Source organism: Monodelphis domestica, chromosome 6 (assembly GCF_027887165.1).
Source record: "Monodelphis domestica isolate mMonDom1 chromosome 6, mMonDom1.pri, whole genome shotgun sequence".
NCBI classification, from domain to species: Eukaryota; Metazoa; Chordata; class Mammalia; order Didelphimorphia; family Didelphidae; genus Monodelphis; species Monodelphis domestica.
In genome coordinates, this window is record NC_077232.1 from 205,676,454 (window position 1) to 205,692,706 (window position 16,253).

General features: G+C 39.3%; 1 protein-coding gene across 1 annotated transcript in view; it reads left to right on the top strand.

The window, feature by feature from the left end:
* The first annotated feature begins 3,335 nt into the window (after nucleotides 1-3,335).
* TLL1 (tolloid like 1) overlaps nucleotides 3,336-16,253 on the top strand; it is a 263,160-nt gene continuing 250,242 nt past the window's right edge. Inside the window, exons 1-2 of the mRNA XM_001365880.4 lie at nucleotides 3,336-3,545; nucleotides 3,763-4,562. Coding sequence (XP_001365917.1) covers nucleotides 4,394-4,562 — 169 coding nt within the window. The 5' untranslated portion in view covers nucleotides 3,336-3,545; nucleotides 3,763-4,393. The remainder of the gene's footprint in view (nucleotides 3,546-3,762; nucleotides 4,563-16,253) is intronic.

A 16,253-nucleotide genomic window follows, 5' to 3' on the forward strand; every position in this document is an offset into this window, starting at 1 on the left:
ACTCAATTCTGGTTAGGACAAAGAAAGAAACCCAGGAGACCTATACAGCTATACATCATAAAAAACAAATGGTCTCTCTTTCCTTACTGTCTGAGAGTGTTGCAGAGGCTAATGGCTACCAGAGTACTCAGTAGAGTAACTAGTGACTTACACCAAGTAGCCTAAGGAGGCCATAATCCATACCTGGAATGAACAATTTCGATTTTTGGAGTTAAAAAAAAAAAAGAAACAATCAAAACCTAATGGCTTTCTCTTAATATTTTTTATATTAAAACATAAATTGAAAATGAAGCAGAATTTTTACTTGCTTTCCTTGATGCATTCTGTCTCTGTGGAAGTGTGATGGTTACTTAGGAAACAGATGTAGGATGAGATTTGATTGAATATGTTGTCAAACCAATTATCAGAATTGTAAGCATGATGGGGAGGGTGAATTTCTATGTATTTGTGTGTGTGTGTGTGTGTGTGTGTGTGTGAAGTGAAAATAACATTTGAGATTTTAAACTTTACAATAGAGGCCAAAAGAAAATGGGATGAAAGTCACAGTTCCCTAACCCCGAGGTAATAAAGAGATTATATGAGAGAGAGAAGATATATGACTTCTACTCCCAAAGCCATAATGATGCAAGGAAGACTTTTAAAAATGGACTAGTTGGAAACTGATTCACATATTTTTATCATTTTTACTTTATGTGTTATATTAATTTGTAATCATAAAAAATAGTAAGAGATCATATTGATTCTTCAGTTTTTGGCCTGAAAATCCACATTTTTGCTATTATTGTGGTCAGCTGGTCTACTGGAGTTTGATGTGACCCTTGTTCAGGTGGTGATGCTGAGGTCAGAGGCAGATGGTAGGCAGGAAGCCAAGAGTGATATCAGCACATACCTCCCTGAGAGGCCATCTCTCTCTGGAACAATCTATTAATCTTACTAGAGTACTGGAATCACCCACTATATGCTTTTCTAAGGCTGTCCCACTGACACACTGTTATAGCTATTGATCACAATTATATATATATATATATATATATATATATATATATATATATAAACATAAACGTTCTTTTAAAGTGACATTTTTCATGGTCAAAACAAGATGCTTTTCATCCATTGCGACTACATAATGAATTTATGATTCAAAGGTAGGTATATTACTTTTTCAATTTTAGACCAGAATTAGATCAAGTTAATGTTTTAAAGTAAAAGTATTAGCTTCCATTGGGCTGATAATTACAAATTTTTGAGCTTAATAAGTACTTTTGAAATAATTTTTTTTTAAATTTAAACATGCTCAATTTTATGTACAGTTTTTAAAAATACCCCATATGTTGCTTTTCTTTTGCTTACCTACTTTATATTATAATATTACAATTATAAGTTTCACAAAGAAATGAAACCGAGGCATTGTCAAAGTATAGGATGCAGATGTCTCCACATTTATCTTATAGTATATGGTAGTAATTATCTGGAAGAATTACATGAGAAGCTTTCATCACTACTGAAGCTACTGATTACTATAACAGTTTAAGAGTACAACTGGCACACATTGGCGAAAAATTGCACATTGATAACACAATAAAAGGCAGTATTTTAGGGAAATTAGAATTAAGAATACTTTTTGAATTGTGGGATATGGAGTATTCTAAGGCATTAGTCATAATGGGGGACATATAATTCATTTAGGGTTAAGTGGGATGCTTTCACATTTAAGCTGTACCTTTCATAGGACAAAATGCTTGATAAATATTTCTTCAGTTGTTTATGGAATGAAACCTTCCACCAGAATAAAATCACAAGCTCCATTGTTATTGATTATGCAAACCCCCTTTTTTGACAGGGTTGGAAAGTATTTTCAATTTTAAACCAAATGGAGATTCTTGTTTCTTGAACAGCTTCTTATCCAACTCCCCACCCCCAGCATGCTGCCATATGCTTTTGTCTTTATTACAGGGCTTAGGAGCTGATTATAAAGAAGACCCATCTATCACTTCAGTAGAGAAAGGGACTGAAGAACCATTTCTTTAGCTTAATAACTGAATCTGTCAGGGCCCTCCATCCATCACACAACCTCCCTCTCCCTTCACGTTTATTTGTAAATGTTTGATGCTGTCAACAAACATTTATTAAGCTCTTACTATACAAGTGGCACTTTATTATGTGTGTGTGTGGGGGGGATTGTAAAAGTTCTTTTATAAAACTCAGCAGAAATGTCAAATCCCTCAAAGAATTGAATATGAATTTGGTTGATTACTAATCCAGAGATTTATAGATTTTTTGTTTTAATTTTCCCTTTGTTACACTTAAAATCAAGCCCTTCAGTTGAACTCTTCTTGATAATTCGGGTAGTATGATGTAGGTCAATCTCCAAGCCTCAGTTTTATCACCTGCAAAATGGGGGTGGTATTTGTGAAGAAAGCCTTGTGAACCTCTGAATGCTGGGTAAATGCAAAGTTATATTTACTCCCGTCCCACCCCCCCCTTTTGTTTTCAGGCATCAAGGAATCCAGTGGTGGAGTTTCAAATGAAGATGTAAGTGGGCTTTTCAAAAGTCTAGGCTGCAGCTGACACTTTCAGAGGTCAGTTAGAAACGTGCAAGCATCCAATCACTTCCCTCCTCCCAATCCCCTGGCCCCTGGAAACTTGGAGGAGGTGGCGGAAAAGTCTCACCTTCTTTTGAAACTACTTGCAGATGTGAGCACAATTTCGGAATTGCTCACAACGGGGGTTTTGAGACTTCCTTGGCTATTTTCCTCCCAATTTCCCCCAAAGTATGTTTGTCTTTAGGCTGACCGGCTGGATTGTGTGTGGCTCTCTTACCACACTGATCTTGGCTGTTGGGCTTAATTCGCTCACTTCTCTCCTGCACATTCAAGCTCTCAAATCCTTCCTACATCCAAATAATCCAGCGTGGGGTCTGCCAATACTGGAGAAATTTTGCTCCCGAGGCAAACCCAGAAATGCCCCTTTGCTTTCACCGAGGTGTGAACTGAGGAAAGCCAACCGTAAGACCTTGGTGTTTCCTCTTGCTGCAATCTGGAATATGATTTTGAATTTTTTTCCTTTTTACTTTCAGTTTTGAGGTTCGCTATTTTTTAGCAAAAAGTTGAGAGATCAATACATTCTCTCTCTCTCTCTCTCTCTCTCTCTCTCTCTCTCTCTCTCTCTCTCTCTCTCTCTCTCTCTCAATAAATACATCGCTGAGCCTGGAACATTTCCCCCAGCTCCAGGCGCTAACATTAACCAGCATAGGAAAAGAAACACATTCTGCCTGTTTATTTCGGGGGGAGGGGAGCGTGTGATTTGTAGCTAAATGATTACGCTTCTCTTCCTCCGCCCCGCAGGTCTTTGGCACTCTAGACTCTTACATACCTAGTCTTTGCGCTGGTGAGCACAGACTTCACAGTCATCTTTAATCTCCAGTAAAATATAAATGGAGATAAATGTCACTGTGGGAGTGCGTGGGTCTGTGTGTTTGCCTAAGTCTATCAAAGGAGCCAGATCGGAGGCTGAGGCCCGGATCCTGACCCTGATTGTATGAATAAGTAAGCAGGATGCTAGTGATTGGGTTAGATGCTTCTAAGATTTTTGTTGTTGTTGAGTTAGGAAGAGGGTAAAAAAGCTTACGGAAAAAGACAGCCACCCCTGCTTCGCGTTCTCCCCATCCCCCAGATGAAGAGTTGCTTCTCTCTTCGCTGCAGGGTTCTAAGGGCTCTTTGGCGTAGAGATTACTCTCCCCCCTCTTTTTGTCTCCCCTTTCAGCTCAGATGTGCTGATGTGCAGACCGGATTCATCTTCCAGGAGCAGAAGTAGCAGCAGGAGCAGGAGGGGGCGGCGGCGGCTCGTGGTAGAAGGGATAAGCCCCGGAGCCTTGGCAGAAGGAGCTACGAGTAGGAGTAGAAGTCGGAGCCTCACCAAGTCCCCGGGGGAATCGCGTTCCTCTGGGAGAGGCCGGAGGAGGAGGAGAAGCAGCCGCGCGAAGTTTGGCTGCGGGTTAACGCGCCCAGAGACGTTCTGACAGGCAGCAATCGCCGGCGCGGCGAGGACCAGAGTTGGACTAGGACCGCCTCCCCTCCTCCTCTCCCAGCGAGTCCTTCCCGCACCTCCTCATCCACCTCCCTCCCTACCTGGCCACCCACACACGAGCTCCTTCCCAACTTCTCCTTTGCAAAAGGGGGTGGGGGGGTGGGGACACACATAAAGCCCTTCTCCGTTTCCTTATGTTCCCACTATCTCCTCATGTCCCTGGACACCTAGCAGTCACAGTCCCGCTGAGGAGCCTCTAGGTGGAGAGGAGAAACTCTCCTCCCCGCCCCTTTCAATCAACGTGGACAGTAGGCGGCTGATCGCAGGAGTCCCTCTCCTCTTTTTTTTTTCCCTCCCCGGGAGGAGGATGGGGATGGAAATGCTATCCCAGAGGATGGTTTTGTGGCTGATGGCCTCGGGATTGATCTTCAGTGGGGAGATGTGGGTCTCCACTGGCTTCGATTACGATTACACTTACACTTTGCACGAAGAGGATAAAACCGAGACGCTAGATTATAAGGATCCCTGTAAAGCTGGTAAGTGATTTGCTGCGTCTCATATGCTCAAGTGGCTGTCCACCTGAGCTTCATTTTTCGTTTATTGCTTATTGCTGAGAAGGGAAACTCACCTGTTTCTTCCCCAACCCTTTCCTGGCTAACATTCTCAAGCAGAGAGGATTTAAGGACTTTGGTGAATCAGTTAAGGTATTTTTTCCAACTTCGGAGGACTGTATTCTACTCTCTCCCCACTCGCACCCTTAGTTTTGGTTTACTCTAGGCAGCTCCAGATTTATATAGTTAGTAATGCCATTAACTCGTAGTTAGGAAGTTCGTTAACTATCCCTTCCCTTCTCCTCTGGAAACCCCCAGAACCCCTCAAGTGATGAAACACCACGGATTGCGAAAGGTTTTAAATACCAGCACCTTAAGTCTGTAGTTTCAGAATCTTCAAGGGATTCCCTTATTTAAATAAGTTTTAGTAGGGAACCCTTGATCGTGGCTGCATTGGACAGGGGCGGAATGGATGGAACCCTGCAGGAAAAAAAGAAGTTACCTTCACTGGGACACCTCTTTTTGAGGCTCCCTCCTGGCTGTCACCACACTATTACAGCTGTGGGGATTGCAATTGGTTTTGGAGCAATTAGGCGATCTTTTCCCAGTGCATCCCCTCCTTCCCTTTAGAATATACCCACACAATGGGGATGGGAGAGAGGGAGAATCCCTGAAGTTGGTCCTCAGTTTTCATTGCAATCGCAGGAAGCCCTAGCTTCCCTCCTCTGGCCCCAGTTACGCTCACTCAGCGAGCGCCTCCAGTTCCTTCCGCTCCCCTGAGTCCCTAGCTCCTTGCTGCTGCTGGTCTCTGTTTGAGCACACGGCGGCGCTTCCCTCCAGGCTGCCTCTCATTCCTAGGAGCCGCACGTGCCATAGGCTGGGACCACGTGAGGGAAGTTCCCAGGGGCTCCTCTTCACTAGTAGAGTCACCTCTCCCTCCTCCCAGGAGTTTTGGATTGGGAGTCTCAACTGTTCCTGCAGTTCGCTGCCGAGATGCGCGGTGGCACCCGCCCCCCAGCGGGGGCTCTCTTGGAAAGGAGGAATGAAGAAGGAAGGTGGTTTCTGGGGGTCTAATTCCTGGGACGACAGCGGTGTTTGGAAGCTAAAAAAGCAGAAATGTGTCATCTCCAATGACGGGTGTGCTCCTCTCCCCTCCCTTCCCCTGAGATTCCTCTAGTTAAATGGACAGTGCAGCGGTCAATGTGTATCTGCCTTGTCGCCCTGTCAAGTGCTGTACACAGCATCCCAAGGCAAAGGCTCAGTGTGCGCGCTCTCTGGACCGCTCCTTAGCCACCCGACATTGACCACTGGGACGCTTGAATGATACTGATAGAGAGGGCTGGAAATTCCTAGTTAGTTTTTCCATTTGATGTGAGATATTTGCTCTGATAGTGCTAGGGAAAATAGAACATAAAGAAAACTGTCTTCTTATTTACCAAAGGCTTGAGAAAGGTGCTGGGCTTTTTGTTTGTTTTTCTTTCAAGAGTTATTTATAAAAAGACTTATGTGTAGAACAAGAACCCCTCTTTGTGTTGTCACCTCAGGCCAGACTGATATTGCCTTTAGTCATTAGATGTTCAGCCCTTTTAGTAAAAGATGGTTAAACGTCTTTCCCTAAAGTTTTCCCTCAATACTTGTCTGGGGAAATGGATATAAACTAAGTCAAGAAAGGAGTAGAGGAGAATGATTCTGCAAACTGGTCATCTGATTTTGAAATCATTTTATGAGATCTTTAATATGGGCAAGTAGAAGTTTCAGATAACTGAAAAGGTTGCACCTTGTTAGGTATTTGTCAGGACTAATGACTAATAATATTGTGAACTATTGGTTGTCTAGGAAACTACTTAAAAAGGCTGTTTCTTTCTTGTGAGTAGTTTAACCAACTCAAATTCAGAGGTTGAATAAACAGGATGCATTTTCTCCAAAAAAAAAAATCTTTTTCAGATGGAAAATACAATATCTCTCCTAATATTAGACTGCTTTGTAAAGTGGAAGTGTGATAACAAAAAAGTATCAAAGGGTGGCAAATAGTCCTTTCCCCCTTCTCCCCTAACATATATATTCTTTCAGGGAATTATCTCTTGTTTTAGAAATAATCACTCATGATTTTATTAGAAAGGGGGCTATCCTGCAGTCCTCCCCCCCTTCTATTTTAGGGCATTTATAGTTTAATCTTTGAATTTAGTGTGGTTTGCAAAAAATGTGGCTATGGGTGTTTTCCTGTAAATGATGTGCTGGGAAGGGATAGAAGAAAAAGTGATTAAATGTAACAGCTGGAAGAGTGCTTATATTTTTCCTTGATAACATTTTCCTTTTGGAAGAGTAACTGTCCTTGCTTAAAATAAGTATATCTGTGAAGGATAATTATTTTAGCCAGAAAGATGTCTCTCATCCCCTCTTCATCTGAGGATTTCATTTATTAGCTTGTTTTTTGTCTGCTTGAGTATTTTTGAGTGCTACTTATGTTCATTTCGAGTTTTTTGGAGCTGAGAAAGTAGTTGGTCACCCTTTGGATTTCATCTGTCCCTGCTGATTCCTTTGATGGGATGAGGTTTTCATTCTCGAACTTCAAATGAAAATTTGTGCCCTCCCCTGGAACTCTTTTAAAAGAGAAGAAAAATAGCAGTAAAAGAAACTTTGGGAAAATAACAAATAGGTGTGAAATAACAAAAATCAGAAAAAGAACACAAGGAAAAGAAAATGATATAGATTAGATTGTGTTATATTTTTAGACCCTACTAGTTTATAAGTTAGTAAAATGGGGGAAAAGGAGAATCTATGACAACCTGAAATTTTAAGATTACAAGAAGGATCCTCTCCAGAATTTAGCCCCTAGAAATTCTTGAATTTTGGAACTCACAATGGGACCATCAATCTGTTCCTATGGGAGCACCTGGTCTGTGGGGTGGTCTGTACTCTTGAAGCAATAGACTGGTGTTCCTGAAAACTGCAAAGAGCCCTGAAATTGTCTCCACTACTTACTGTCAATAAGTTCCCACACAAGTCATTTGCTTTAAAAAGGAAGTGCTTGAACTAGATGAGATATGGAAAAATCTTGGCCTAGCTTGAGTTTCTGGAGGTTTCAAAGTTTGAAGACATGGGCATAACCAAGGGCCCCCAAGCTCAGTTTTGCCCCAGATACCCTAAAATTTAAGTTTGAATAATTAATTGGAAAATTTTGCATCTAGTACCTGGGAAACCATCAAATGGGCAATTTTTTACTTTCTCTGGGAAAAAATGTAACATCCTTGATGGCAGCAACTGAATCTGTCATACAATAAATGTAGTGATGATTACCTAAGTGTGCTCTATATACTTTTGTACAAATACACACAAATATAAAACCAAACAAAACAAACAAACAACAACAACCAAAAAAAACCTCCCAGCAATACAAAAGAACCCTTGCTTCTAGGGAGCTTACATTCTACTCTACTGGAATGTAATACAAGGAAAATTGATGAGGGATAGAATACTTGATTGGGATCAGAACAGATAAGAACACTAGGAATCTGAAAAGTGGGGGATAACATTTAGAAGTTCAGTTTTACTAGAACAGAATGGTCATAGGCAAGTAGTATGAAATGAAATTGGAAAGATAAGAACCACAGGCACTGGGGAGTAATTGAACTTTTTTGGTCAGGGGAGTTACAGGGGCAGGCATGTGCTTTAAGGAGATTGTTTTGTCAGCTGGATGGAAGATAAATTGAAGAGGGGAGAGGCTAGAAACAAGGAGACCTACAATAAGTACATTGGAATAGTTGAGACAAGAGGTGATGAAGGTCTGAAATAGGAAAGTGATTATGTCATCCTGCCCTCATTGAAATAATAAGCATTGGAAAAGAAGAAGCTTAAAATATTATATGTTCAATTATATACTTGTGTGTTCAGACGTCCCAATACAGTGAATTAAAAAGTTAATGGAAATAAAACATACCTCAGCAAAACAGTGTAAAGGAAGATGCAGCCACAAATCATCTGTTTTTATAAAATCATAAAGAATTTAGAGAAATATTCTTCATAAATGTGACAATGCACTGAATGTATGGATAATTCATCAAGACACTTGTTGTTCAGTACAATTTGATTCTTTATGGCCTTGTGGACCATAGCTATCCATGGTATTTTCTTGACCAGGATCCTGGAGTGGTTTGCCATTTTCCTCTTTAGCAGATCCATTGGATTCTGTTGTCAGGCAGATTTTCCCTGGGGTCACACACCTAAGAAGTGTCTGAAGTGAAATTTGACCTCAGGTTTTCCCAATAGTACCCCTAAATATGAAGCAACAGCTGCCTCTTTATCAAAGAATACAGGAGACAAACTCAAAATAATTTTGAGAGGAATCAAGGAATACCTGAGAAAGATTCACCTTTTGGTTGTTGTTTTTAATTTAATTAAACAAATATGATAAAAATGACAAAACTAAGACTTTAAGTATCTACCCTGTGATCGATGTTCTTTATCTTGATGGTTAGTCTCAAAAAGCTTGCATTACCAGAGCTGGCCATTAATTGCCAACTTGTTTTTGGCCACAGCAAGTTCTGAAGAATTGGAGTGGGGGACAGGTCATGTTCAAGTCTTTATTTATGGAGAGAGTGCACACATCAAATAAATCACTGTTTCTTAAGGAATTGAAATACATTTTAAGCAAAACCATCTTAATGGAGGTGAAGTCAAAGATAAATATTTAGCTAAGGAAATTGTTTAAGTGACAGAATGCTAAGTGTATTGTTCAGATAAAATACTTATTGCTCACGTGGAAACTTAAATTTGTAAAATTGTAGAACTGAAAAGAGATCCATGGAGACATATAATTCAGTCTCCTGGCCCCATAATGAAAGGATAGGGCCATCATCAATGTAGTGAAGTTTTTTCTTTTTTTTCTATTTTTTTCTTTAATTCTTTTTCTTTAGAATATTTTTCCATGGTTACATGATTCAGGATCCCCTCCCTTCCTTTTCTCCCCCCTCCAAGCCAACAAGCAGTTCTACTGGTTTATACAGGTATCGTTGTTCAAAAGCTATTTCCATGTTATCATATTTGTAGTATATCGATCCTTTAATATCAAAACCTTAAATCACATCCCTATTGCATGTAGTTAAGTTTCTTGTTGCCTCTTTAAAGAGGCTCTGCTTGCATAGAGCATCCCTAGTCAGAGCAGGACCCTTAGAAGTTTGGAATCTGCATACATCATCTGCACCATCCTTTTTCTAGTTACTTTCATATTCCTTTGAAATATGATTCTTCAAAATTGTCTGGCTGGGGGAAAGTAAGATAGGTCCCCAAACCTAATAGAAAATCACACTTCCCTAGTACAGTACTTTAAGGGGTTTGTATTGTTTTCCTCTCTACAATACTGTGAGGCAGGCAGTTTAAATATTATTCCCATAGAATCCGCCCTTTGCTTTGCCCTTGACCTACTAAGTGTGGGAGCTGGTACTTGAATTCTTGTCAGTTGCTTTCAAAACTCTCTCCACCATAGTACTCTTCCTTTCCTTGTGTGGGCTGATAGTTTAGGATCACTTTTCTGAAGGGAAGCAAAGAGAGGCTTCTTGTAACATTATATCTGTCTCTAAGAAAACTGTTCTCCCTAACATCAGAGAATGGGAGGGGCTAGATGGAACTAGTATGCTAATGTGTCTATCTAGTATAGTGATTCTTAAAAACTCTACATCTTAAATAAGCAAAGACTGGATAAACAAGGTAGTTTTATATTATATGGCATCCTGCTCTTAATTTATCTTTATCTAATCCTGGGTTAGTAGGTGTTACTGAGTAGTGGATAGGATACATTGTAAACATGTATATGCCATTTTTAATAGGGAAGAAGAATGGAAAACTTCAAACCCTAAGACTTCTTTTTCTCTGTTTTAAATACTATTAATACTGGTACAAAAGGAGTCCTTTATTATTATTATTATTATCAGGATCTATTCTGTTACAATATCTAAATATTGGGGGTGGGTTGTCTTTTCTCTCACTGGCTCTCACAAGGTGTCCTGAGTAGCTATTCCTTGGGGCTAGTATAAGCCCAGTTACAAAATTATTGCCTTAAAATATTGAATTTTCCATTCAAAAAACCTTTACAAACTTGTCCTAAAAATAATTAATAAATCTCATGAAAGATTTTTCTGACCATTAGTAGAACCCAAATTGTCATCTTGTAAGTAATTTTGGGGACGTTTAAAATGTTTCTCTGTTGTGCATATGAAAGTAGAGCTTTATGATAAGACCTTTTGCCATGTAGTTTAGGATTCTGGCAGTAGCTCTGAGAGGTTATTTTTTTGGGAGGAGTAACTAGATCTGTTAGCCATCACATTAAATAATAATTAATAAGGATTTACTATGTAGAAGGCATTATTAGGTGCTGAGAATTTAAAAGATGGAAATGGTGGAACCTGAATTTGCCCTTGAAGGAAAAGAGCAGAGTCAACAGGTAGTGTCTGGCCAAAGTGCAAAGAATACCATGCCCATTTTAGCTAGGGAGTATATAAAGTGTAGACTATAGATAAATATAGATAGAGAGAATATGACGTATAGAGAGAGGGAAAAGGAAAGGAAATAAGCATTTAGAGAGCTCTTAACTACCTGCCAGGCACTGTGCTGGCAAATTTTTTCTTTTCAAATTTTTGTCTTTTTACAAATATTTGATTTGCACAACTCTTTGAGGTAGATGCTATTTTACACCCCCCCCCCCATTTTATAGATGAGGAGAAAGAGGCAAAGAGAGATTATGTGATTGGCACAAATCAAGTGATCACACAATAAGTGTCTGGGGTCAAATTTGAAACCAGGTCTTCTCTAGATCTAGCACTCTGTCTTCTTGATCAAGCACAAACTACTTGATAAGATAGAAGAGGATAAGAATATGAGTACTGAGCAATCAACTATGGCTGTAGCATACAGTACTTTTAAGGGAGAAGGGAAGGGGAAAAGAACTTACTGACCACTTACTATGTGCCAGTGATATAAGACCAGAAAGATAGGTTGGAAACATAGCCATTGAATGCCAGGTTAAGGAGTTTATATTTTATGAGGTAGCAGTGGCGAAGAAGAGTTCTTGAATTGAAGATCTGGAAAGGGAAAAGACTAATGACAGGCAGCTCAACTGGAAGGACAGTATAAGAGTCCTGAAAATGGTGAAGAGTGCCTTAATTAGGCTTGTGACAATGGCTAAAGAAAGGGAGAAGCAAATGTGATAGCCATTAAAGAGATAGAATTGATGGCAAGTGGCAACTGATTGGATTTGGCAGTGAGAAGAGGAAAAGCCACTTGAATTTGAGTCTTTCCCTCTTGAGCCACCTTGTGGATCTGCCATTCATTAATCTGGCAAGAGTTTCTTGAACCTGTTTATATTTTCAGCCTTTAGGGTAATAATCCACATAGTGCTTCTGTGTAATTCAGCAGGGTGTTTCCTTGTTTTGATCCTATAAATCTATTTCAAGCTTCAAAGCATTCTGTTCATTTTTAGTTTCCTAGGAGAAGTGTGGCTTAAAGGGTGAGCTTTGGCTTTAGAAAGACCTGAGTTCAAATTCTGCCTTTGATCTAATGCCTATGTGAATGCATGGGCTTATTTCTTTAAATTCTAAGTGCTCTGCTCTCTCTCTAAGACTGAAAGTAATAGATGAGTTGCTGATCTAAGGAATTCATTGATAGAATCACAGCACTGGCTCACAAAACTTCTAAGACTTTAGGAACAAAAGTACAAAAAAAATCATGTTAATTGTTCCTTGTTTTATTGCATTCAGTCATATGCTCTCTTCAGCCTTCACCTTCCAGGCTGAAGAGAACCATATTTCTTTTAGTTATTTGAATCTCTTTTTCCCATTTCTAATCCACCTGTAACCATTCAATGCAATAAACATTTAAGTGCCTTCGAATTCCAAGCCACTGTCTCAGATACTGATGGTAAAAAGATAAAAACTTTGTGATGAAAAATTGTGCCCTACATGAACTCTGATATTGGGACAAAGGAATATCCAGGCCAATTCTAGTAAAGCTGAAGCAGAGAGAAAACAATTGAAGTGAGAGTGGAGTGTGTAGTTAGAGGTTTCATAGAGAAGGTGATCCTTGAAGCCTTACACTGCAGACATGAGGAGGGAGTACATTATGTATGAATGTATGATAGCATGTTGTGTTCCAGGAACAGTTAGTCTAATTGAAATAAGACTGAAAAGGTTGTTTGGAGCCAAAATGTGTAAGGCCTTAAATACCAAGCCAAAGAGTTGGAATTCTGTCCCAGAGACTTATTCTGTTCCAGCTGAGTCAACTGGTGAACTGTAGTATGTCTGTTTTTGATATTTTATCTCTGAAAGTGGTTTGTGTCCACCACAGACTTAGAGATTTGAGTATGTATGACCTCTTTTATCTATATTAAAATTCTATTACCAAAGGTTTCTACATTGATTCCCAGTGTCCTGATACTTTACCTTTCTCTATCCAGAGCCCTCATTTCCTGTCTCCCAAACCTAAAGTGGCATCATATCATAAATATAATCTGATGTGAATTATTGGATGTTTCAATACATTTGACACTTTTTCCTCTCTCATGTCTGCTCTATTCCTTTCTCCTCTAACTCATCTAAGTTAAGGGAAATTTCTCTACAGAAAAAAAGGTCCTTCACAATCAATTTTTCCCTTTATATAGATGCATTTTGGAAGGGAGATATACCTGTCTGTAATTTTGTAACCTCTCTATAGTCTGGTAGTATACTCTTCTTGCGGAAGGGAACCATATTGACCCTTTGGAAGAGTGGCTTTTTGTAAGGATTTATGATGACTTAGGAGTGGTGGTTATAGTCAAATTTTTGAGTGATTTACAAGTCCTATGGTCTCAGGTGATTTAAAAATATCTATTTTGTCAGATGGGGAAGGAAAAGGGCTAAGCATTTATATAGTACTCATCATTTACCAGATGCTATACTGAGCACTTTATAAATATTATCTCATCATTTAGTGATTATAATAAGCCTTTGATGTAGGTGCTGTCATTATCCCCATTTTACAGATGAAAATAACAGAGGTTAAATGATTTGCCCAGGGTTACATAGCTAGTAAGTATTGAGACCAGATTTGAATTCAGATTTTCCTGAGTCCAGGACCAGCCCTTTACCTGATGTACTACCTACTTTTCTAGAATACCAGATCCTTTGTTGTTTAGTAGTCACAGAACATAGGATCAAAGCTTTGGAGTTAGAATGGACATTAAAAGATTATTTAATTCAGTGCCCTTGTTTTATAGGTGAAGATACTTAAGACCACAGAGCTTATGTGTCCAAGGACATGTGAGAAGCAGGATTCAATCAAGACCCTCTTACTCTAAATCCTGTGTTCTTCTTACTCTGCCAAGCTGTCATGCATCAAAAAATAATTCAGAAATGAGAATCTCATTAGCATCTTTAGCTTAAAAAAGTCATATAATTAATCCATAATCGGATGTAATCAGTCATCGAGGATCCTGCTGAGCTCAGCTAATGCCTTAGTTTACAGAGCTCAGAACTTCTGTGCTCCTCAGAACTGTTGGGGTTCTCTCTGCAGCAGCCTTAGTTAGGTGTCAGTATTAATGGAGAGTACATGACTTTTGTCCTCGTGGAATGGATTAGTGGTTGGATGGAAGGTAGCCACTGAAGTTACCTGGAAAATTTGAGAGTCTTCCCCCAGTTCCAGCTTTCAAAGAAAGGGGGTCCCCTTTGCCCAACTGAGGGCTTGAGGGCTCTTGTCTCCCTATTTTTATGAGTATAGGGTATATGAGTATATGAGAATAGGGACTTTGTCCCTATTCTGGCCATGAATGAATAGCTATTTATAGAGAGAAGATCCTAAGTTTAGAGCTGGCAGAGAATTTAGAAGTCATCTAATAAAGGCTCCTCATTTTACAAATGAGGAATTTGAAGCTTTAGGTGTGAAGGTGAAACAACCTTCTCAAGGTCACTCAATCAGTGACAGGGATGGTATTTTGCCTTCTGAATTCAAGTCCCTTGCTTATTGTATTGCATGCACCACTTTGCTCTTTCAGCTTTAGAGACTGTTTTCTCTAGTGACCAGTTGCACTAGTGTACTTAAAAGTTTCATTACCCTTTCTTAGCTTCACAACATCTTAAAGGACTGAGGCATTAGTGAAGTGGAGCACAAAATACTTTGTTTCCCAGAAATCTGGAGAGAAGAGTCCCCATGTTTGTTTGTTTAGTTCCTACTATTGTTAGTTTTGAAAATGGGATATTGACAGTTAGATTTGGAGACATTGTGGTCTGGCTAATGGAATGCTTACTTTGCTTTGTCCCTTTCAAGAAGGTACAAATGCTGTCAAAGGAACCATTCTCAAAAACATAAGTCATACATTTGTATGAAGTCCTGCAGATTGAGTATTTGAAAGCCCAAAGTAGCTAAGGATATTATATTTGTCTTCCTTAATGTTTGAATCAACTCTGATCATTATAGTGACAACATGTACCTTAAAAAGCTGTACCTTAAAGAAAAAAAATAGTTCACACATGCTTAAGAATAAATTAACTTTTCTACATAAAATCTAATTATATGTAAGTTAACACATTTCTTCAAGTTATACCTTATAATCAGGCTATCAACTCCACCCACCACTTTTCTATAGTACTAATCATCTCTTCTCTTAACTGCTAAATTCAACTGCTTTTTCTCAGTCCTCATTTTCCTTACCCTGACTTCAGCTTTTGACATTCTTGATAGCCTCCTCCTCCAACATATTCTATCCAGTTTTGGTCTTCCTCCTATTTGTCTGCTCTTTTGATATTTCCTTTATTGGTTCCTTATGTATCTCACCCTCCTCAATCAATGGTATCTCTAAACTCTCTGTCCTTTGCCCTTAGTTTTCCCCTCTCTCCTCTTGACCTTGGGATTCTATCATTTCCCATGTGCTTAATTATATATCTAGTTCAAATTATATTCCTGAAATTTAGTCCTACATTACTAGTGACCTGTGGGCATCTCCATCTGAATATTCCACCAGAATCTCAAACTCAGCAGATCTCAAGGAGAACTCATTATCTTTCCTTCTAAATTGGCACCTTTTCTGAATTGACTATTTTTTTTTGTTTGTCAAGGCCACTCATCCTCCTAATGACCCTGTTTTTCACCTAAGGGTGTCAAATCTGACTTCTATTTCTCCCTCAGTACTCTCTTCCTCTCCCCTTATCCCTAACTTCTTTATCCAATCAGTTGTCAAGTTGTTACATTAAAACTTCTCTCAAATCCATCCTCTTCTCTGCTCATATTCTCATACCTTCATTAAGTCTTTTAAATAAGTTGTAAATGCCTTCTGATTGGTCTTCCTAATTCTTCGCACTCCTGTCTTATTGATCTTTCACATGACTGCCTAAGGCATAGTTTTGACCATGCTTCTTCCATTTTGGCAAATCTTCAGTAGCTCCCTATTGTCCAAAAGATAAAATATAAGCCCCATTAGACTGGCACTTAAGGCCATCCATTCTCCCCTTTTTCATCGTTATGTACTTCATACAGTTACAGCTGCCCTCTGAACTGGATATTCCATTTCCCTCCTTATACACAGGCCTGCTTCCTGTAACTGGATTTCACTGTTCTTATCCTGGCATCGAGCAATGCTTGCTTCAAAGTTCTCAACTCAGGGGAGGCTTCTTCAATACATTTCCTCCTTCTAATTGCTAATGATCTCTTCCTTGCTTA